Source organism: Prinia subflava, chromosome 6 (assembly GCF_021018805.1).
Source record: "Prinia subflava isolate CZ2003 ecotype Zambia chromosome 6, Cam_Psub_1.2, whole genome shotgun sequence".
Lineage (NCBI taxonomy): Eukaryota > Metazoa > Chordata > Aves > Passeriformes > Cisticolidae > Prinia > Prinia subflava.
In genome coordinates, this window is record NC_086252.1 from 27,520,980 (window position 1) to 27,545,564 (window position 24,585).

At 43.6% G+C, this 24,585-nt stretch overlaps 1 protein-coding gene across 3 annotated transcripts in view; it reads left to right on the forward strand.

Annotated features, from left to right (window-relative positions):
• GLI2 (GLI family zinc finger 2) overlaps nucleotides 1-24,585 on the forward strand; it is a 189,365-nt gene that overhangs the window by 121,338 nt on the left and 43,442 nt on the right. For 2 of the 3 annotated variants that reach the window (XM_063400841.1, XM_063400840.1), the window contains exon 3: nucleotides 1,516-1,621. In XM_063400841.1, coding sequence (XP_063256911.1) covers nucleotides 1,516-1,621 — 106 coding nt within the window. Of the gene's footprint in view, nucleotides 1-1,515; nucleotides 1,622-5,799; nucleotides 5,913-24,585 lie in introns of those variants that run through there. The other variant, XM_063400842.1, reaches the window with a different exon arrangement.

Here is a 24,585-nt window from a genome sequence, read left to right on the forward strand (position 1 = left end):
TTTTGTGTAGTCTCTCACCTCTCCCAGCAGCCTGGCTGACGCGCCTGTGCTGCGCTGTGCTTAGGGATTGAGCGTTGCAATGGGAGTAGGAGCCACAGATCCTCTTGCTGATATGCCGGGAAGAACGTATATGAGGATTACACGCAGGCTTCGCGCGACGGACCCGAGCGGAGCGCAGCCCCACCGGACGCAGTCGGCATAGCCCTGGTGCAGCTGGAGTCACAGATGCAAAAGGCTGAATTTTAAGTCTTTTGTAGAAAAAGAGATTGGCGTTTTTGAAGTTTGCTGAGCGACAGCGAGAGACTTGGCCCAAGCCTTGACACTTTGGTTTTGGATGGTGCTTCCCCAGTCTCCAGAGAGATGGTACCTGTCGCAGAGGCAAGTTACAGTGAAATACTGAGCACAGGCTGGGTTTTGAATTGCTCACTTAGGACGTTGGATTTGTTTTATTTTTGTCTCCAGTTAGTCAGAAAGGCCAAGAAGCCAGAGAAAGAATGCTAAAATCTGCAGCAATACTAGTAATTTTTAATGAAGAATTTCTGACTGTTTGTAAAGGCAGAGCAAGACCAGCCCTTTATCTTTAAGCTGGTCGCTGCCACCAGTGTAGAAAGGGGCATCTTTAGAGATGCGCGGAGCCCGTCAGAGGACGATTGTACGGGATCGCTCTTGCGGTTGTGCGGTATCGCTATTGAGGCTCTGCTAATTCTATTTCTTCAGCTTCTGTAATTTTAGCAGGAAAGGCCCAGACAGCCAGGCAGCGTTGTCGGGGGTGGTGAGGAGAAATAACCTGATGAATTTTCCATCAGCTCAACTCACTCAAATATTCTCGCCGTTAACTTTTGGGGTCAATAATAAATATTAAAACCTGTAGATTTAATAAGTCAATGTAGGTGTTCGCTGCCTTTTGAGACCACTTTATCTTTCCATCAAAGATGAAACAAGCTTCTCAAATGAATAAAAAATAGGGCCTCAAGTGATTACAAGTGAGAGCAATTTGAGCTTCTCTTTCAGAACCTGGCAGTAGGCACTTCTGAGCCTCTTCTGACTGCCTAGACATTCTGCTTTAGCGCTGCTCTTGCTGTTATATTTTTAGGTAAATATTTCCAACTTGTGTGTACAGACCTTCAGGAACAGTGTTTGCTGCCAATCCAGGCTTGAGGGACGATGCAGGTCTGGATCCCACCAGGCTCTGTTGAGTCTGATTTGCGTTGCAAGTCTAGTTTTCCTTGGTGCTTGCTATAATCTCCTCAAGTTCAAAGAGCGCTTGGCTGCTTGTCTTTGTCAAAAACCCTGTTGGAGATCTTTTATGTCGAAGATGTAGGATTTTTCCGCATGACTTTGATTATTTATTCATTCCACTTCTCTGGTGTATGATAGAGCTGATATCATGAAGACCCCTTGTCTTGCACTGCTCTTGCTCTGAAATTCATGGAGATTTAGTGCCTTTGAAATTGTTTTAAAAGGGAAGGAAAAGTTTTTGAAGTCCCTTTTTTTTTTCTCTATTCCCCATAACAGTGCCGCAGCACATTTTTCCGGCCTTCCACGCTCCTTTGCCAATTGACATGCGCCACCAGGAAGGACGATACCATTACGAACCTCACTCTATCCACGCTATCCACGGGTAAGTCTGACACCTCCACTCCTGTGCCTTGCTAAAATGTCAGCCACCAATACCAATGTATTCCAAATCCCACTGCTAAAATCCCTGGGACTCACTGTCCTTCTGGCAGGGTGGCCGTACTGGCCACCCTCCACCGCATTGTCCCCATCCAGTGACAAAGCTGACCTGCCTGGCAGGAGGGCTTTACAGCTCTGTGGAGCCTACAGAAGTGCCCTATAGCAGCAGGATGGGAATAAAGGGCTTCTTTGTCATTATTCATCTCAGGTCCCAGGAACAGGCTTGATTTGTGTTTTTGCACCCACCGTGTGTCTCACATTGTGTCTTGCCTGGGTCATTTCTGTCACCATCTTGGAAAAGACCCAGCACTGCTTCCTCTCTTTGGAGACCTTGTGTACCATTCCTCCCTGCCTGCCAGTTGTGGGGATGGTGGTAAAAGGCTGCCGGGAATGCCGTAATTCAATTTGATTTCACTATACAACAGCCCAAATGGGCCAGTGGCATTTTCTAAAAGCAGTAATGAGTCAGGTACTCATGGGGATGTCCATATCCACCCTGGAGAGGCAGGTGTCTGGGTTTTGGTGGTCACCTTCCCATGAAAGCCTCCTCTCCCTGCGGTAGCTGATGGGCAGTGAGCACAGAGACTGGTCAGGGGCTACACCCTGAGAGGGGGGTTTGTGGTTAATCTCCTCGTGCAAGACATGACAGCTCAATAGTTCTTGATGTCTTGAAGGAGATGTTCACAGAGAAATCTGTTTTCACCTCCTGTAAGCTTTGATCGGGGCAAGGAAAATGGAGCCAGCAGGGATGTGAGCAGAGGTTCTAGTGATCGTGGGGCTGGAAGTGTTTCCTCTATTCCCTGACATGCACCTTTCCCATGAGAGGTGAGGAGCAGTGTGATGGGGTCGGCAGTCCGATGGCCATCCCAAAATCCTTCAACCTGCAGCTGTAACACAGGGCTCAGACATCGGCTGAGGGAACATCCCAGAGCACTCAGTGTAGGGGAACCACTGAGGGCCAGAATCATTTTCAAGAAGAACAAGGAAAGGACAAATAGGGTCATCACTTTAAAAACTCTCATTTGATACCCTGGAGTCCTGTTGCAGCCTCCTTATCTGGCAAGAGGCTCACCCAGCTTTGCAGGGGCTGTTTGTGGAGCTGTGTTGCTTCTGGATAGGTGTGACCAGGGGACAGACTCTGGGAAGCAAGTAATGCAAGTAATGCAGGCAGCAGCAGCCGGATCTGTGGAGCCCCACAACTAGCACAGCTTTATTCTGCTTCCAAAATACTGCAAGAAATAAATGATAGGGCATTTCCCTGGATCCTACCAGAAGACAAGTCATTGTCTTTTTGGCTGACAGTCAGTTTGACTGGATGTTTAAAGGGGCACAGCAGCTTCTTCCATGCTGTGTGCAAAGGGGAAACAACAAAGCAGGTTGCTAACGTGGGAATTGGGGGGAATTAGTGAGGCTGCATGAAATAGTTCTGGTCTTTCATGCAAAAACTGTAGGAAAAAAGGCAGAATAATAGCTTGCTGGGAGATAGTTAATAAGCCAGAGCTCTGGCTAATAAAGCACATATGGAAGAGGGTGATATTCAAAATAGTGGTTAGAAGAGAGTCTGGCAGATGTTCTGATGTTTGTCACAGGTTATTTGTGTGCCCTACTCGATGCTTCCCTTTAGTTCTCATGAGAAGGTTTAGGGGAGTGCATATTGCCCCAACCCAGGGGCTCCACAGCATTTTCTGTGGTGGCAGTTTCATGAGGCAAGGTCTACAAAATGTAACTGAGAGCTCGCCACTGATGCTACGTACCTATGAATCAGAGCCCCAGTAATCCTGGTATTCTTGCATATTGGCATTGTCCAGCTGATCCACCCTGGCCAAGTGTACAATGCTGGCAGATCAGGTTTCAGTTCATCTGGACCAATAATAATAATCTACTGTGTTAGCCATTACCACATTTGTCTATTAGTGGACCAAGTGCGTCTTGCTCAGTATTTGGGTAGAGTTGTTGGCAAATACCTGTTGCATTTCTTCTTTGGGATTCCTCTCTTTCCCAGCAGCTCCTCTCACAAAACCAGCTTGCAAGGTACTGGAAAGAAAACTTGGTTGTGGATCTTAAAGAGGAAACAATCTTCTTTGAAACTATGTGGGCACTGCGCTGAAAGGTGCCTTTGTGGCCAGAGAAGCACCAAAGCTGAGTAGCCAAGTGCTTCTTGGCTGTGGCAATTTTTTAGGGTCGAGGGAATGCCACTTCCCTCTGGCTGTTTGTCAAGTACCCTGCACTATGGCACAACCATATTGGGAAAATTCTCTGCAGCTGTGGTCTCTCGATCGTTTTTCCTCTTCAAATTTTATCTGCCAATATATTAAAATCATGCCTTGCCCTTTTCTCTTCTTTTTTTTTTTAATTCTACTACTCTTTTGTCTTTCTTCTCTCTCCTCCAGTCTCTGCTCTGGAGATCACAATGCAGCACTCGCCCTCCTCACTGGAGGATGTCCAGTGTGAAATCATCCAGACAGGGTGGTAGACCTGGGCTAGAACATACTTGATGGTTGTATGGCTCTTGTTCAATACACTAGGTGGACTCTGATGGCACAGATGGGCTTCTAGAAGTTTGTACTCCGTCCTGGTGGTGCAGAAATCAATCCTTCCTGTTTCAAAAGTAAACAACCCGTAAAAAGACCCCAAGGGCATGTACATATTTTCACTCTAGAAAATTATGGCAAATGTTTGGAAGAAAAATTGCGTCACTGAGTTTTGGCTTTATGATTAATGTGATCGGTGCCTGACAGAGAGCCCCCAATTCATCAAGTCTATATTCTACCTGTCTGCTGTCTTGACGGTACCAAATTTATCTAATTATTTGAACATTGCACGGCAAATGAAGTGCAGTCTCATTTGTTGCTAACTATGGGGCCTTATTATCTGCCTCCTGTATTATGTCAAAGGTTTGTTTGCTGATTGCTCGATGTGACCTGGCAGTGCATTCCCCTTCATCACCATTTGCATTTGGCCTAATGAGGACATATGTTATTCTATCTCAACTGGAGACAGCTCCTCTGCAAGGCTCTCTTGAGCAGAACCACCTGTGGGACCCTTTGCTTGGGAACATAGATGGGAATGTGAAAAACTTGAGTAAAAAAGGACCCCCATGCCAAGACAGGCCTGAAAGACTTGCTGTGTTTCTCCTCAGTGTTGTCATTCCTTGTGTCTCAGTGATTTTCTTGTTAAGCAGCATGACAAATAATTTTCAGGACTTGAGTATTTTTCTAAATCACGGAGGATTTATTATATATGTCCAGAAGCAGATTATGTTGGGGTTTCCTTGAAGTCTGCTTTTAGAGATTGTTTTGGTGTTTCTCCAGTCATTAGGACAGCCCACTTTTCTGTACAACCACTGTTGGTTTTACTTATTTGGTGGTGAATTTTTTGGACATCTTTAATATCTGGACTTTTTTCTTGGCATTAATAACAATTTGACAGAATTGTGGTGCTTGCTTGGCTTGTCTAGATAAATGAAATGTCTCATTCAGATGCTCCTTGAGCTCTGTGCAGTGCAAACCAACAGGAATATTGCGGATTCAGGATATGGTCCTGGATTGCAGTGATTGTGTGTCTGTGGTAATATGGAGGATAGAGAGAGAGGCAGGATTGGATACTGTAAAGGACGTAATGCAGAATGGAGTGAAACTGAATATGGGATGAAAGCTATTCCAGGAATGTAGAACTAGAGCAGAATGAATAAAACAAATTGTAGTGGTGCATATAAATTGTATGAGCCAATGCTTCCACAACATAACAGTCATTTAACAGTAATACTACAATATGCAAAGGTTAAGAAAATACAGGAAAATAAATTTGGAGGTTCTGCATTATTCTGGAGATACAGGATCAAATTACAGAGCCACATACTGTTTTTCTCTGTGATCCTTTCTTCCAGGCCCAGGCTCTGTGGAAGAGCAGTGGTGGGTCTTACATGCATTTTCTGCATGCAGCTTTTATTGATTTGTCAGAATTTCACTCTTTGCTGTCAGTTGTAGGTCAGCACTATTTGAGCAAAAGTCACCAGCCAGGTGTGTGCAGGCTCAAAGCTGAACCAGGGAAATTCACTTCATAACTTAGTACAGGTCCTTTTCTAACTCTAAAAGGAGTATTTTGTATTTTAGTGAACTTCTTCACAAAAACCTGATCCACTGGGGCCTGGTCTCTGCTTTAAACTAAGGAGACAGCATCAGCTTTGCAAGATCAAGCCCTTGACTCCAGAGGAAAGTTGCTGGCAGATATAGGAGGTGATTACATGCTTACCTTTTATTTTTATTATTATCATTATTATTTTTTAAATAACAACAAAAATAACTATAAACTCCTTAGCTAAGCTTAAAAGTCCCTGCCAATGCAAGAGCCTTTGGGGCTAACCCTAGTAAACAGCATGCCTAGGCTTGACTCAGCAAGAAGCTTTTTAACAGTAGCTCCTAAACTGTGGTTAAAACCCATCAGGCATTGTGCACTGTAAAAAACAAAAACAGCCTTGTTTTTCTACCAACATCCTGGTGGTGTTTTAGGATGCAGTTCTGACATCATTTATTAACGAGGTGTTGTTGTTGCTCTTCTGTCCACGCATAAAAATAGTAAAAAACCCCCAAACCCTGAGGTGATAATCAGAAATTCCATGGTTTTCGTTAGGATTGAATTGTCCTAAAGACCTAAACAGAGAGATTACTCCATCTCCGTGATAATGTGGAGTTGTCCTTAATTTCCCTCTGGTAAGGATTTTATCTTATTTAATCAAGGATATTCCTCCATTTCCCTGAAATCTTAATATATTATTACAGATTTTTTCTGATATCCAGCCTACACTTTTTTCTTTATCTGATTCTATTACCCCTCCCTGTTGAAGTTTGTTTCCTTTTTACTGTGTTAAAAATTACGGAATACCTTTTCAAGACCAGTTAAAATGTTCCTGAGCTGTTTAGGCAGGGTGATTCACAGGCAGGGGAGTTGACTTGTTAAACTTTTCATTATAAAAAGACTACATCTCAAGTGTTCAAAAATATGCCAAATTTAATGTTAAACCCAAGATTTTCCATGTTGAATATCTGTTCCAGTCTGGCTCTCTCTTTCCTTTGTTGTTTTTTGTGGGATTCTGCCAAGGGAGGCCAAGTGGGGTTAAGGGAAAATATGTTGTTTAGCCATACAAAAAATAATCATCATCATCGTGTTATAACTGCTTTTAGAAGCACCAGTGTCTCTTGCTTTGGAGCTGGAATTTGTTATTGTCACAGATGTGCCTTTTACTGTTCTCATTCTACAAAAACACACACAATGTCCCATCAGTTTTGCCAGATAGGAATCCTTTGAAAAGTCTTGCTACCAATACACGCACTGAAGGGGTGTCAGGAGTTTTGCAGTGAAATCTTCTGAGTGCTCTGACCATGCCGCAGCTGAACCTTGCAAGAGCTTACCTGACGATGCTCCCCATTCTCTGCTGAGGCCTCTCTGCCATCCTTTGTACCCAGGGGGATTCCTGATTCCCTGGAGCAGAGGAAGGGTTTGCAGTGCATGCTCTTGAAGCTGCCTTTGTGCAGAGTGCCTGCAGTCCTCCTCCGTGGGGCACGGCTGTGTCTGCAGCTGGGATCCTTGCCGCGGTTCGATGGGACCCCTGGCGATGGCCGTCGCTGCAGCGAGGATGCCGCTCGGCTGAGCCGCAGAACGTACATACCAATAAAACCTCTGTGTTTTCATATTTACTTTGCTACTGGAGTAGAAAATCTTTGGCAGGTCGTGATTGATGGTACTGTGCTGCTTAGGAGACAGAGCGAGCTCCCTCCGGAGTTAAAGCAAACAGCTGCTCAGAGAGGCCTTCTTATGTGTTTTGCAAAGTTTTACGACTTTCACCAAATAGATACATTGCTCATTTGGGAAACAGGTTTGGGGGCTCCCACATCCAATTTATTCTGTCCCCTTCTTTCCCACATGCTTCTTTTATTTATTTAAGAAAATCAGAATGTGATGGTTTTCAATGGTTTGCAAGGGCTGGTCCTCTCCAGAAGGCTGGCTCAAACCTCTCCCTGGTCTGTAATTAGCAGGAGTCTGTTGCTTTGAGGTGGCTCTTTGGTAACCTACAGGAGGTGATCTGGGGGACTGTCAGTTCCAGGCTTAATACTTGATGGTCACTTGATCCATCTCCAGGAGACCACAGATGAAATACTAGGCTTCTGCTGTCATGTTCTGGGAGCTGGAAAAATTACTTTCATTCCAACTGTGCTTTATTTTCATCATCTCTAAAATGTTGTCAGAGTAATACCCTTTTGATATCTTGAGAGCTATGAAAAAGACTCCTTTGGCTTTCAAGATTGGTCTTGTATCACATTTTCAGGAAACAGGGAAGAAGTACACAGCGCTACCTGCCTGTGCAGAAGCCGAGGAGGTGCATGCCTAACAACTTCTGGCCTCAGTATGAGGACAGGCTGATGAGCTCTTTGGAAAATGGGGAAGGCGTAATCCAAAACACTGATCAGGGCTAGGATGTTTCTGTAGGCTTTTCCAGTCTCATAAACTATTCTGAAAAAAAAACCCAAACCAAAACAAACAAAAAGCAAACAGACAAACAAAACCAAAACCAATGAAATACAAACCACCATTGTTTCTCTTTTGAATCTTGTTAAAGATTTTCAAGCATATTCCATTATGAGAGAGATTTACACATCTGTGCTGTTCTTTCAATTCAGGATGGTTTTGTCATGTCTGTTTAGTCAATAGCCTTCAGAGTACTTTGAATAACTGAAACCTAAAGTCCAGAGGAACCTGAAGGGGCGTGGTTTCAGACTCACTAAACTATGCAATGAAATGCAGATTAAGTTTGGAAACATTTGGGCTGGATCTCCAGTTGCTGAGTGCTGTGACATCAGGCTGGATTGAGGGGCCTAGGTGAGCTCAGATGGACTCATGCCCATTTGCACTTGGTGAAGATCTGGGCCACTGGGTTGCTGGTGCTGTGAAAAACTGCACCTCTAATTTAGCCTAATCACCGCCAGAAGTGTAAAAATGGCTAAGAGGTTTTAGTACTGAGAACAAAAGCATGATCTTTGAGGTCTTTCATGTAAACCTCTGGCATGTGTTCATTTAATATGATGTCACTCTGTAATCCACCATTGCTTTTAAATGTCATTCTCAGAGCTTCATGTCAGCGAGTCTTAAGTGATAATCCCTTTGCTTACCTCACTTTATAGTAGATTAAAAGTGACTTCATGCTTCCACCTTATCCGCTGTTAAGCTTGTGGTTTAGGAAAAAAATTATTTGAACTCTCTTCTCCTGCTGCTTTCTAAAGAGTTTCTAAACAGAGAGTGTGTGTCTTTCAGAAGCTATCTCAATAGGATTGCCCATTCTCCACTGCTTTCAGCATCTGTGAAAATGGATAAATGTTCAGTGCCAACTTCCTGCCCTTTTAAACTCCAGTGTTCTGAATTTGTTTCTCAAGTTTTCTCTCAGCTAAATAGGGAGCACTGCCCTTCCTGGCCTCTTCTTTTCTTAATCCTAAATAAATCACCTCTCACCAGCTTCTTGTAGTCATGAATACAAGAGATGTTGAGACCTGTTGCAGTGTTCTACTCCTCTGTAGCATTTTCTCTTATACTGCACAGGGATCTGTGGGTTCCCCCTTGTAACTCTTGGTCTTGTATCTCTGGGCTGAACTTTTATTCTAACCCGTAGCAAATCCCTTCTCAGCATATAAAGCTCTCCATGCAATTCACCTTTCTGGTCCACCCTTGCTTTTTTCTCTCCCTGAATTTTACTCTCCTGCTGCTAGCACACCTCCTTGTGTAACACGTCCCTCCAGATATTTGCTGAATGTTGTCATATCCTCCTCCCTGCTCTAATGAACTGGCCAGGCTGCAGCCTGCAGCATGTAGTCAAATATCAATCCATTTGGCCTCCTCATTTTCACTGTGTTTCTCTGAAATCCTTCCAGTGTGTGTGAAGATTAATGGACAAAACGCATCCATCCCATCAGCTTGTGGAATGAAGCCTGCGGCACATCACTTTTCAGGTGCTGGTTAATCTGGATTCCCAGCTACAGTGGCCATGGGGAGCAAATTACACAGGGGGCTGAGAGATAAAAACTAATGGCAGGAATGCTGGCTTGTGATGCTGGAAGAAAAATGTAGGATTTTTAATGTCCATACAGAGCGGAAATTTTCAAATCTCATCCAGAAGTTCCCCCCACGCAGCAAAGAGCAGGGAAGTCAATTTACCCTGGATGGATGAAGGACTGAGTCAATTCTGCTGGGATTAGAACATGTGGTTCGAGGGATCCTAGGCATTTTGGGTCTGATTCTTGGACCACCCAGATGGCTGGGGGGAAAGTTAAAAAAACAATACCAATGGGAAAAGGACCCTATTTGGCAGAACTGTGGATCTGGATACCCCTGCGTGCAGCTGACACCGTGCAGACACATCTGCACAAACCAAAGGGCAGAACTGGGTGCTGTTCCTCTGGCAAATCCCAGATCTGCACATCTCTCCCGCAGGAGTGCGTGTGTTTTAGCAGCTTTCTAGATCCCTGGCTCTGACACTAAACCACATAAGTATGTTTTTCTTCTGTGTGCCAGACCATTTTGAGAATTTGTGATTTTACACAATTTTCTGCCTTGGAGACTCTTGATTCCTGTTCTTTTATATTTCACTATTGATATTAAATAGACAGCTAACAGCTAAAATTTAGAGCATTTCTCAAGGGTCAAACTTTTAAAAGTGCCTGTGTTATTTCAGATCGTAAATCCCAGTGTAGTGGGTCTGGCTAACAGCGTTTGAAACTTGGTGTTGTGGGTTTCAAAATAGTGTTGACTCTTAGGACTGGCTTGTCAAGTGCTGATAGTGCAAAGGCTCAATTGGTTTTTCAAACAAGCTGGATCCTATTTAAGGTCAAACTACTCCAACCTCTGTTGAAACCTAGGACATTAAAGCCATCTCTAGTAAAGGAGTTAAGTACCTAAAAATGCATAAAGTGTCTGGAGTGGAGTTAAGAAACATAGACATGTTAATGAGGTGGCTTGTGCGTACTTGGAGCCCACTGTGCTTGCCCAGGCCATGCAGCTCCTGCAGAATCAATGGGAATGTTTTCTGCCCTGTCTCCTCTCTGTTGCAGAAGTATGCTCATGGCAAATCTCATGGGAGGATGTGCTATGGAAAAAACAAATTCAGGGTTTAGATGATATCAGTTGGCCAGGCTCCACTTCAAGAGCAAGTTTACTGCATTCCCTGCTCTCGCTTTATTGGTGTGTGTGGGATTGGGTTTTCATATAATTGATCATGGTAGCTGATAGTGAACCAGGAGAATGTGAGTCTTTTGATGATTTTTTAAAGCAGATACTTGTCAGAGGGGGGGTGCCTTAGAGCTGTCTTTTTCCACCCCCTGGGCAGCAGAAGGACCTGTGCCATGGTTTCCCTGCTGCTGAGCACATGCTGTTAGATTAAATGTGAGAATTATGCTCCACCATCACCTCCTGCCCTTTCTCTGGCTGCACAGGTGTTTCTTTTGCACAGGTGGGGCCTCCTCACAGCAGAGATATTTCTTCCTGCACAGCCCATTTTATCTCTTTCTTATACCTCTCGCTACTCTGCACACATGAGCCAAAGTCTCTTTTAACAGCACCTGGGTGCAGTTAGGCAAGTCTGAAAGGATGTTGGGGCTGTATAAAATGCATTCATTTGCATTTGCATTCAGCTTTTTGAGTTTAAATCTCTAAGAGAAATAAATGTGTGTTCTTACATCCTGTAAGGGCCCTTGAGACATTTTCATTTTGATCCTGTGAAAGCATCCTGGAGAAGAATTTGTCTTATTCCTCTCCTCCTCTCTGTCCCTTCACAAGAGGCTTTCCTAGCTGTGTTATGGAGCTACTTACAGGGTTTTTGATTTGCAAACGAGCTGCTGGACATGGTACCTGCTGATTGAATGCTTCAGCAGAAAGCCTCTTAAGATCCCAGAGAGCAACCACACTTCCCAAAGTACCACTGGTAGAGGAAGTCTACCAGAGTGTGCTTAATACATTAAAAATAGGAAAATTTCAAGCTTAAAGGTTCATTAGGGTAAATATCCCAGTGTCTGCTCCTCAGGAGGACCAAATTTTCAAGGAATGAGCATGTGTTTGAAGTGTTACTTTGAGTAACTGATAACCACTCGGGTCAGATTGTGTTGGTCCTGTTGGTTTGAAAAGACCTTCAAGAAGCCAATGATGTTTTCAGTTCTCTGGCCTCTGAAATGAGGCCTTTGCTGGTGTTTTGCCCTGATTATAAGGCACACATTTTGTGATGACGTCTTTCTTAGTCCTCCAGCCCAACTGATTCTCTGTAAGGAGTATTGCAAGGAACTGATGGACAGTGAAGTTTTATCCAATACATTTTAAGACTTTACTACCTGTTTGTATATCGTTTCCAATAGAAGTCTCTAAACAGAGAAATAGTGAAACCAGTGTCAGCAGACCCCAAACCACTTCATTCACTTGACAAAATAGTAGACTTCCAACGTCAAGTAGATTTCTATCCATCTTTGAAAAAGAAATTGTACACAAACACATAACCAAACCACTTTTCAGGCTAGGTCAGAGAAATTCAAACCCACACTCAGGACCATGAGATGACCAGAATGTAAGAGACAAAAGTGGAATTGAGCCAGCTTAGATATTTTAGAAGTCATGTCTTTTAAGGGTTCCGGAGGATCTTTACAGAGGACAAATACACTGGACTTTTGGGCTTTAGTGGATAGCAATGAAAACCGCTTCATATTCCTCACTGGAGCATCATCACATGGGCTTGCCTGGTGAGTCAGAGGGAAAGGCATTCTCCCATCAACACCACTTCCTCCATGTCCTGGGTTTGTCTGCTCAAGGCTTGGCTAGGTCTTGACCTCTCTTGGCATGCAAGAGCTAAACCTGGTATGACTCCAGACTTCCCTCGACCACGTCTGGTTTGAATCCTGTCAGTGCCTGGATGAGTGTTACCACAAGAATAAGAATCTCTTCAAAGAGTTGTTTGTTTGTTTGTTTAAGAGAGGGCTTCTGCCAAATGTGAAGAAGGTAGGAGCTCTGTGAGCTGTAACTTCTTTCCCTTCAAGTCCTGATGTGCTGCTGGAGCTCAGGATTCTGTCAACCTGGTTTCTTTCTTTGCTTGGTCTCTGCAGAGCAGGGTTTGCATTTCTGGTGAATTATGAGAGTTTCTGATAGGGATGGATGGTGAGCAGAGATTTGGGCTTGATTTCTGTGCAGATGTCACATTGCTTCAGGTATGTCACTCTGGTGCAGCATATTGGGTGAGTGACCTTTCCCAGGATGACTCAGTGAGTGAGTGGCACAAATTGAGGGACAGAAGGTCCCTTAAGGTGCCTTGCACTGAGGAGTGGCAGATTGTGCTGCCTCCCAAAGTCTTGCACTGAACCACTGCAGTGGTTTCCTATCCCTTCGTTTGTTTTTTGACTACATTGCCAAACTGGACTTTCTCCAGGATCTGGCTTCTGTGATTGACTTCATTACTTTCTATTTGATAAACCCAAACCTTCCAGCTCTGTGTTCATTGGTGCTTTTCTCCCAGGCAGGGAAATTTTGTGGTTCACACATTCACCAGCAAAATTGCTTTGATCTGTGAATTTCCAGTGCAGTAAGGATTTGTGTGTACATGTGGGGTGTGTGTGGTGTCTTCCTTACTTAGCAGTGTAAGGTCTCAATCTAGTGTCCTCCTCCTGTTACCATCCTCACTGGGTGAAAGGAGGACTGAAAGTTATCTCGTGGCCTACAGTGCATATGGTCTGCACTCCTCAATCACATCTGAGATTCAGTTGAAAGAGCCAGTGGTGTCCAGGAGGAAGTCTTTGATTAAAATGAAACTGTAGACTTTGAGAAGCTGTTCTTGAGGGCTGAAGGTTGAAGGTGGACATGGTGCAGCCAGGCAATCTGGCATCTTGGGAGGTGTCACAAGAGCTTGACAAGTATGACTGCAAAAATCCATGGGTACAATAGCCTGAGCTGCATTTGTTCTTAATTTTTGACTTGTGAAACTTTTGTCCTCCTTTACTGAACAGCAGAATGAAAGCTTTCATGTGGGACTTTTGTAATTAAAAGTTTATCTCCTTACCAGTAGGTCCTTAAAACTTCTTCAACTTGCTCTGTCCTTCAGATACTCTATGACTGACCTTAGAAAATGGTCTGTGCTTTCTAGTACCCTTTTTTCATTGGCAAGAAACTCTTTTATAGTAGGCACAAATGGTTGCATTAATCCTTATGTTTTTCATGAGTACCAAATGTGTACTTCAGGCTGGGTAAGAGTAATTATATTGCCATTAGATTATGAACAACTTTCCTGTGCTGTGATGTGATGTGCACAAAGGGCATTGTGCATATTGGCAGTTGAGATCTGGATAGTTGAATTTCCTTGGTTACTAATAACACTTTAAATTATTTAAACCATAAAGTATTTCTTAAATCTGCACTATTTTCACCTGTTACATCCTTTGCTTATTTAAACAAATCAAGCAGCTGATGCAACTAAATAAAAAAGCCCCCAAACCTGCAAAGTGCAGGATCTTAAGTTCTATTTTCAAAGTAAACAGGAGAAATTCTTATTGAAATCCCATCTACAGCCTTTTCCTACAATGAAGGTATATAAGACCTTACACCCCACTGAAATCAACTTGAGCTTCAAGTGATACTTGATGGTGCAAAAAGATGACTGATGGGACTTTCAAAAGCTTCTACCACATGGAAAACCTCCCTGCTGGGATTTCAGCATAGTTTTGATTGCCAGTCTTGGTTTGCTTGCCACTGAGTTGTCTAAAATGAATAAAGAAATCCACTGCACCTGAGCAGTTCTGATTTCGCATTTCCAGACCACAGTACAATGGTTCTGTGTTTGCCTTTTCCAAAACCAGAGAGAAATGTTTAAATAACATTTTTTGCTGAATTATTAAAACTGATGCAAATGTTTTCATTAAAATTTGAGTATGTTTAATATTGCTTCTCTTGAATTTTAAATAGAACCAATACTCGGTGACTTAATTGCCCAGCAATATCTCTTTTTAGATTTTTGCCTTATATTAATAAAATGAATGTATTTACATAGTTCCAACCTAAGCACATCTCGTTTTACTGACTAATTGCCTCATTTAAAGGGCACACAATGTTAACACCTTTTGGCTTGCCTGAGACTTTACATCATGCTACAAGCTGAATCCTGTAGTGAACTTTATCCTATGCAAAAGATAAATCATGTTCTCTTATCCTTAAAAAAAAAACCAAACCTTCCACAACACTCTGGTCATTTAAACTGTCCCCATTGCATTGAGGTTGTGTTCAGACTAGTTAGGGTACCATCTCAGGCAGAGTTGGGCTGCTGTTGTGGAGAGCCATGGTTGTAACCTGTGAGCACCTGCAGTTGCCTGTGCAGCCATCTCTTCCTCGGCTCCGCGTAGTTTGAGCGTGCACAGACAGGGCCGAGGGTCTCATCCCTCTCACCACTTAAATGCCACACAAGCTGGTGTTTGGTGAGATGCAGGAAGGGTCATTTTTGAGGTTATGGAGTGATGAGGATCCTCCTGCTTCTGCCCCTGGATCAGCAGTACAGGAGGCACCAGAATTGTTAGTGTGAGGAGGATGTCTGGGGGCCTCTGCCAGCACTGATGCTGAAAAAAACTCCCTGCTTTTCAGGCAGCACCCCAAACCCAGCTGCAGTTCCCTGGAAGGGGGAGCATAAAGAGTGGCTGTGCCTCTGTCATTGCAGCATTTAGGAGAGAAACAGTTTCAGCAACTTGGCATCAACCTGGTGCTTTTGGAATTAGGTGTGACATTTGAGGTCGAGTTGGCATAACTTAAGGGTCAACTGAGGACTGGAGGTAGTGAACTTCCTACTTTAACCCAGCTGAGCTTAGTGCCCAGCTTTGAAGGAAGGTCTGGGCTATCTGATATTGACTGGAGGCCCCATGCAGGCAGAGAGGCAGGTGAGAACCGTGGCCAGGAGAAGTGAGGCCATGGCACAGCCCTAAGGACTGAAGCCACTGGAGGTGGTGGTGTGGTGATGAGCTGTCTGTGCCCAGGCCTCCTCTCCTGCCAGGCTGGTGATCACCAGACCCGCTGGACACCAGCACAGCCACGGCGGACTCGCAGGGCCGGGTTCCCTGGAAAGGCTGTGTGAGTGTGTACATCACTCTTCAGCTACAACCACAACGGCTCTTTGAAATGCTTCTCTGCATTTGCATTTACAAAAACTGGATAAGCCTTTAAAAAAAAAAATCTGATAAGTAGCAGGCAATTGAATTAACCACTGTTGACTGTATTGCTGTCTCTTAACAAACTCCATCTGTATGGTCTCCCTTTGTAGACACAATTTTATAACTTAATTTCCCTACCAAAACATCAGTGTTTACTTAGTAAGAAATCTGTTCTTTGTCAGCTTAAAACAGTGATTTCTTTATTACCACTCTGCGCAAGGAATGACAGCACAGAGTTGGCACTGGAGCAAGTCTGGTTGAGTCTACAGCGTTGTAATGGAAACAGGGTGAACTGAGGGTCAAGTATAATGGGATTTGTATACAGAAATGTGTCTGCATAAGGAATAGCTGCATGAGATAAGAGAATGAAAGATGAGGCCCGCAGGTCTCCAGTTGCATGGTGTTGGGAAGGAGGTATTGCTGTAAGTACACAGCAGACACAGGAGATGGGGTTACCTCTGCACCAGCACAGCGAAGTTCCCAAAATCACATCTGCCTGCTCCTGCCCCAGCTGACGTTTGTGGGTGTAGGATGGATTGGGGCAGTCATCAGGGATTACTCTAAGAATGTTTTGTATGTAATTTTTACTGATTTTGGGAAGCATAGGGTCAGTGAGGGTTTTTCAAGCTATTACAGTCTGTGGCCTCCCTAAAAAATTTCTAGCAGAGTTGTTAAACACAGTATAGTGAATTTGGCCCGAATAACAAGAGCCTTGCAGAGATTTTTCGCTGCCTTTCACAACCCCTAAAGGAGTTTTTACTGTTTCCCAAGGTTTTGCAAAACCAAAGGTTGAAAAGCACTAGTGTAAACTTTCAGCAGTAAACAGCTGGCGAACATCAGATCCCTATTCCTTCCTTGATAAATGTGTTATATTTTCCTATGCTGTTGGAAAACTGAAAGAATAGGAGAGCAGCTGTAGTCAATGAAACCAACGGATCTGGGAGCAAAGGAGTTTTGCAAGAAAGGTTTTTTGGGTGGTTACGTGGCAGATGAGATATGAAACACCTCATCTTCTCTTACTATAATATGATGATTTGAGCCGTGGGGGAAGCATCCTGGTTCCTTTGAAGCGTGTTCAAGTTGTACAGCGTGGTGAGCAGTGCTGGGGTTTTACCACAGGACTGGGCTTCTGTTTATTGCTTTTACTTTCTCCTGCTGTAGAGCCTTTTGCAGTCTTACATTGCAGGCTAGAGCTGGTAGAGAAATGCCAGTTGTTTGTTGCAGGCAATTGGAGAGAGACTCTGCTTTCTCTGAATTATTTTTGCTCAACTTTTCCCTATGAAAAATTAAACCCTATTGGAATGTTGTCCAGATTAAAAAAAAATTATATCTCATTCATGTTCATTTTCTTTCTAATGTTAAATAAAAAATAGAAAGGGGGAAAAAAGTGATAGGTTAAAAAGAAAAAATAATGTTAATTCTCTTATTTTGTACAGAAAACTTCACATACTTCGAGAGAAAAGCTTGTTTGGAATAAAAAGGGTTTATTCCCTGCAGTCATATCAGTGAAAAACTTTTACCTAGTTCTACTCTTCACCATATAATTGCTTGCTTTTCAGCATACTCGTTGCAAAGCAAAGGCTGGTTAGATCAGCCAGTCTGCTGGATCAGATCTTACATTACATCTTGAGCTCTTTGAGTGCCATTAGCATTTCCTTTTAGAAGTGAAGAAATATTGACAGTTTGGTAGGTTTTCTCGCATTTTACTGCACGTTAGGGCACTTCAAAGTCTTTATGTAGTGATGGGAACTGTCATGAAGTAGATGTGAAAAGGGCCTTTGGTCCAACTAAACCTGTCAGCAAAAAGATTTAGGGCAGATGGTTATTATTAGAAATCAATGTATTTATTATATATTGTTCAGGAATATTTCCCTTTGGAGGTTACTGTGAGTGCTGTTGCTGTTTAAAATGTGTCAAATGCCAGTAAAATTAATTCCTGCAGAAAACCCAGGGAGCCCCAACCAAAAGCTTTGTTATTATGGGAAGGCACGTCTCTTTTCCTTTGTGCTGTGTTGCACCAGAGGCAGGTACACACACAGCACACCAGCAGAGTGCCTGGCATGTGTCTGTGTGTGTGATGTATTTCTGCACAGCTATCACAACCACCTTTATGTGCTGACGGAGCTCCTCTGTCTGCTGTGTCTGGAAAGGCTGTGTAGAGATCTGTGCTGTACCTGTTCCCATTTTGTTATTTTCCCCTTTGTAAACTATGGGGTTTGGTTACTTCCAGTTAGTTGCAACAGCTTACTGCTGCTTAGGGCAAGTGTGTCATCTTTCAAAGGCTTGAACACCAATGGTTTTCCACTGTACTTTAGAAAAGAGAAGCAGGATATTTCAGAGTTTTGTAATTAATTGGATGTAGGTTTTCCTTCCTTGGTGTCTTGTTTAGCTATAGGTTTTAAGTTATAGGACCTTGGATTATGGGAAGAGGACATTCCCAACAGAAAAGGAGCATATTAGCAGAAACATTAATGCTGGAAGTCGTCGTCCTGGAACAAAGATTCATTTTCCATTCACCCTGTGATTTACAGCACATTCCAACCAAGTGATTTGGCTATGGTCTTCTGTCATAACATTGTTTGCCCTTTCCCTGACATTTTGCATATAAAGAAAAGTTATGAGCTTCTTGGGCATTCAAGGTACCAGGAAATGCAGGAGTCTACCTAATTTGTTAACATGAAATTATAGATGTCAGACACAGACTCTGTTAGTTAACATTGGTTAGAGTAATGCTGCAGCCAGTTGATTGTATTACAGTCATGATGAAGAAGAATGGTCTTTTTTTGCTTTTCTGGGATATGACAGGTATGGAGCCAAGGCAGATTTAAAGTGTAATGAATGAATAAGCATTTTCTGTGGTTTGCCCGACTCTTCCATGAGCTCCATTGCTGTGGTGTTGCTGCCACTGTCTTTCTCTCTACTCAATGGATTAGTGCTGGCATAACATGGAAACAGACTTTTCCAAAGTAGTATAGGAATTGTCTTTTAAATGCTAAACTCTTCTGTAGCACTTGAATGTTACAACCTTTTAAGGCAGAGAAGCCTCCACCCAAAAGTAGCATAGGAAGAAGACATGGGCAGGGATTCAAAAACTCAGTTTTCTTCCCCACAAACATGCACTTCCATTTGTTTTCCCAAGCCCAGTGTCTTCACAGCTACAAGCAAAGTATTCACTTGAAAGTGCCAATATCCTCAACATGTGTCCCAAGGGAAAACAATGAGATGCAGAGAAATGGCTGTGTCACATCCGACACATCTCTCTAACACCCATTTCCCACATCCCCACCAGTGCTGACTCCTCTCAGATCTCCCTCAGCTCTGCCATCAGGATCTGGTGTATGTCTACACCTCTCCCCATCTTTTTCCCCACTGATTCCCGCCTGGCTTGCCCCTTCAATCAGCCATGCCACTACCCAGCCTTCATCCCCACCCCACCCTGACCCTGCAGAGTTTTGACACTCCAACTCTCAAAATTTGTGACTACTGGAATCAAGTTCCCATGCCCAGTGGTTTCAACCCGAAGCTCCCATGCCTCCAGGTTTGCACTGCTCCTTAGGTTTGCTTCATTTCACTGGCTCCTGCACTACTATCCATGCTTTTCTTCATGCCTTTTCTCTCACTTTTCTTCCTTCTCTCCCCCTCTGCTACCTTCCTTGAAGTTCCCCTTCTTAAAATATGCTTCTTCTCTGAAGGCTTTCATCATTAATCTCTCAAGAAACTATCTTAGAGCCTCATCTGCTGTGCTTTGATTTATTCGTTGTGCAGTTTTTTTGGCAAGTATCTCATAAGAACTGAGCTGGTCATCCTTCTACCTCCATTCCTAAAGGAAAGCTTGTGTGAAAAGGTGGGCTTTCAGAACCTAAATTAAAAGATCATGTAAGTAAGATAATTGGATAAAAAAAAAAGGGTATTAGGATCTGAAACAGAATGTTTACTTGCTTTGATGTGCTTTGGGAACATATGTCTGCACAGTGGGTTGCATGGCTGATTAAGTATAAAACAATCCGAGAAAAAATTACCACTATTAAGCTTAAATCAAAGATCTCTCCCTAAGACACTAATTTGATTTGGGTTTGAAGGTCCCGTATCAACCCTAATTTCTACCTTTGATGTCTTGCTTCTTTGTGTGTTGTATAATGGAGGGCAACCTTACTTATGAAAATGTGTGGTTTTCTTCCATTTTAAAAGCAGTATTGTTATTGTTGTTATGTTGCAGTTGTGGCTACAAATGTCAGCCAATACCAGACCCTTGTTGTGGTAAATGCAGCACAAGTGCAATGAGAAACCATATGTGGTCAGGAGAGTTTTTCATCTGAGAACCAATTCCTGTGCTCAGGCTCCCAAGTTTGCTCCCTCCAAAAGTTGCCCCATGTCCCCACTCAGGCTGCCATCAATCTGTGACCTTTAAAAGATTGTTAACCTATGGTGGAACTTAGATGAAAAAGGTTTCAAACTCTAAACCAAAACACTTTTGATTTTATTATTAAAAAATAATATCTATCAGGTGAAATCAAATAGATTGTTTGATTTGTTCTTGGGTTTAGATATTTTAAATATAGGATTGAAGTTAGGTATGTTTGAATATGGAATAGTCAGTCTTTCAAAAGGAGAAATGGAAGATGTTTACCACTGTTTTTTTCCACTTTTGTAACAAAAAAATTCTTTTTCTTACCTGGAGCAAGTATTTGAAATTACTCATATACTAGAAGTAGCATTAAGTCTAAGGAATGGGAAAAAATCACGCAAAGAATTTGTACCTGCCTTAGATTATGATATTGTGTAGATGAAAAACACAGGAGTTGTGTTGGAGACCTGTTCTTGTTGCTCCTCCCATTGGTGGCAGAGTTTTCTTTGATTTTGGTAGTGCAGGAGTAGACTTCAGGCATGACAGCTACCATTGCCAATGGATGTGGAGTGGGATTTTCATAGTGTCTACCTAAATCCTGCTCAAAGTGCTGGCCAAACCACAAATTCACAAATATGGGATTTCATATTCAGAGATTTTTATCTGTTAAGGCCCAATGGAATTACCACAGTTATCTGATCTGATGTCTGCAACACTGGCTGTAGGATTCCCCTCTTTAATTTCTACAGTGGGAGAAATTACTATTTCCTACTATTAGAATTCCAAAGCTTGCAGTGCACTTAAAGCTCATCTTTTAGAAAAGCATCTATTTTTGCCACACAGTCTTGTTGCAATGCTGAATTTACCAATTCCATCTATAACCTCCTCTAATGGGGACTTACCCTTGTTGATTAAAAATCTTTTAAAATAGATATTTTATTATTATAAATCTTTATTTTTTTTTATGCTTCCTTTTTTGCTCAAAGACAGATTTGCAGAGAAAAGAGAAAATATGAACTGCATGAAACACACCCATTACATTTCTGCAGAAAAGCTGTAACAATTTTTGTTCGGATTCAATATCTCTGTAACATCTTTTAAGTGAGACCATTAACTGCTGAATTAGTGATGGTAGCTCTGATTTTCTGTATATTCATCTTTTGAGTATGAAAGAAAGTATTAACCTTATTTTAGAGCTGAGAAGATACAAGGGAAAAAAATTATTTGTGCTGTGCATCCCAATGGAGCGGGGGCTGGGAGTTAGCAGTGATGTCTCTTGAGTCCCCATCGCGATCTCTTTGTAGAGGGACACACAGGCTGGCTCTCCAAGTTGATAGTCTTATATTCGATCATCAGGTCACTTTACTGGGTAATTATCAACTTGTTGCAGTGCTGGGGGAGCTGGGAAGCGCGAGTGATTCCCCATTGCCTCATTACCAGGCTGCCCCGCGCTCCCCGGCTGTGGCTGCGGGGAGAGGCGGCTGTGAGCAGCTCTGTGCTGCTCATCCTCTGCTCTCCGAGCTGGAAAAACGACAGGGAGGGAAATCTCTGGGAATGGTCAAATGCCACGTGAATTTGATAGTCGTGGCCCAGGTTTGACCTCTGGAAGTTACCTTGTTTTGAGGGACATTGAGGGGTTTGATCCTCAGGGTACCGCACAACTGTGGCGACCTCTCGCCCTTCCTGTTGTAAGGGACTTTAAATCAGAAATAAACAGAGGTGAAGCCGAGGGACTGGCGAGAGCTGTTTAGACTGAATCATTTAGCATGAATCCTGGGGCACTTTAGGTTTCCTGTTGAATACAGCTTTGGCATCCCATCCATACAGTGTCTGCCATGAGAGCAGTCCATTTTTCAGTCATCTGTAGGGCTTTCCTCCATCTCCTTCAGAAAGAGGTGGTGTTCTAGGTACACAGGACTTGGAAAAAGAGGCTAGGAAGTTTTATGTAAAACAAAACAAAAGCAAGGAGTTTTATGTGGGGTTTAACAAGGATTGTTGGCTTCAAAAGCTTTTTTCTTAATAGCAAAAATCTACCAGGGTATGATACCCCTCTCCATTTGTAGTTCTGTTCCTTGTTTCTATGGCTGTTTAGCAGCTACACATTTCTTTATTGTAGAGCAAAACAATTGCCTTCAAGTGCCTATATTCCATTAAGCATATGGAAAAGTATTCAGCCCTTTGTTTTCTGCAGAATGAATTTATTTGTCACATAAGTATTAATTTAGACTAGTCATGGAACATTAGTGCTTGGTAATTGTCTGCATTTTTCTGGGATTTATTTAACTGATGGAGATTATTTCAGAAATGTGCATGTCCACTGATGGGGAGCGGGAAAGAGTCACCCCAAGGCCCTTTCCATAGCAGCCAGCACTGGTTTTGCCAGTTCCTGAGGTTTTCCCTTCCCAGGAGCCCAGCCCAGTTCCTCAGAGAGGATGCTGCTCCTCTGCTGTGGACCACGAGGGTTCTTTCTCAGCACTGCATCCAGCCGCAGCATCAAAGACAAGCACCTGCCAGGCTCCAGGGCACACACAGCAGAGTGGTGCTCTGCCTCACTGAAAACCACGGGCTGAGGTTTCTGTGCCTTGGTTTTTAAAGGAAAACGCCAGCTCCCTCCCCTAGACTTTAGGATGAGATTGCAGAGCTTCAGATGAGCTGTCACTCCTTTCAGCAAAACCCAAGAGGCAAGAAAAATAAGCAGATCTCTTTTGCCTAGTGAAGGACTGTTACGGAGTGACCAGCTCCTGGGAAACCACCAGAAGTTTCGCAGTGTCCCACAGGCAGTGTGTGTCATGCCTCAGATACTCAGATACAGATATCTCTCCTTTTCCTGATTGTGTTCCCCCACTGTCACATGTTACTGCTGCCCCACAGTTCTGCTCTGCAGGCAGCTGAAGCCAGGTAAATTGTGCCAGGATTTCTGCTCTCCCAAAGGGATCATCCACTGCACTGGTAAAGACCTGCTCTGTAAAGCCTTTAGTAGCTTGTATGCCCCCAGCACCACCATGAGGCCCTGCCACCATGAGCCCTTAGGTGGCATCAGCTAATGTCTCCCACACCTCAGTGTCCCTCCCTCTGTTAAAGAGCAGCAAAGGAAGAGGCACTCCTGGGTGGGGGAGGAGAGGAATCCAGGCTCACGTGCTTCGTCAGAGATGCAAATTGCTCTACAAGTCCTGAGCATTAATTATAGAGCCTGGGCTTCTCACTGGAGCCGCGGGGAAAACAGGCCCCTGGCTCACATTAAATTTAATGGCGTTTGGACACCCAATTCCCTTAGCCTATTTGAAAACCAGAATCCCACTTTCTCCAGATATATATATGGTCAGGTGAAATCCCTCATCCCGCTGCAGACAGCAACATTTATAGAGCATTGTGTTCATCAAAGCCAGGAGCTCTCCCTTGGGTCGTGGGGTATTTTCCTCATGCTATCTGTGGGATCCAGAAAGGAAGCAGGGAGTGACATGGATAGCAGAGGGCTGGACAGGGAGCTCTGTGGACAGGCTGAGGGATGGAGCTCTGGCGCCGTGGTTTCATTGCGCAGGCTGGTTCACCACACCAAGCTGAAGGCTGTCCCACTGCAGGGTCTGGGGCGTGGAGAGCCCTGCATGCCCTGGATGTGAGCTGGACATTGGAACATTGCCTTGTCCCAGCGCTGCTGCTCTCATCCACTGCCTCTAAAGAGCAGGATGTGATGGTTCTCTGCAAGGAGCAGACCTGTGGGGATACCTGCCTCTCACTGTGTAGCTGCAGTGCCAATGTGATGGCTCAGTGTGGGATGAGATAAGAAATAATGCAACCAGGAAGAAAGTGGGGAAAAAAAAATCTAACCTTTGGGGCGTTAGGAGCAGAGGATGCCCCTGGCTGAGTGAGTTGTTCCTAGTAGGCAGCTCCTGGAAGCAATGTCATTTTGTGACATACTTCACTTCAGGGTGTTGTTTTTTTAGAATTGTAGGTGTACAACAATGAGAGGTGATCCCTGCTTGGGAGGGCTCACAGGAGCCAGACCTTGATGGGAGTATGGCTATCCTAGTCCACAGATGGACCAGTGAGCAAGGACAGGCTTTAAGCAGAGCCATAAGGAGCTGCCTGCTCTCCAGCCCAGTCTTTGTGCACGGGGCCAACCTCATGTTCAAACACCAGCTGCGTTTCCAGCTGCATGCATTTTGGGGAAATTCTTGATCTTTTTCCCAGTGTTACCTCTTTGTTCAGGGTGGAGTTTTCCTACTCTGAGGGACTCCAGCATTTCTGCCTAATTTAGCGCAGAGAAAATGAGCAGCAAACCCTTCATATTGTTACACGCATTTTAGATGTTGGCCTCACAGTTTGATCAGCAGAGGCTCCAAAGGCTCATAAACCTGGTAATACATA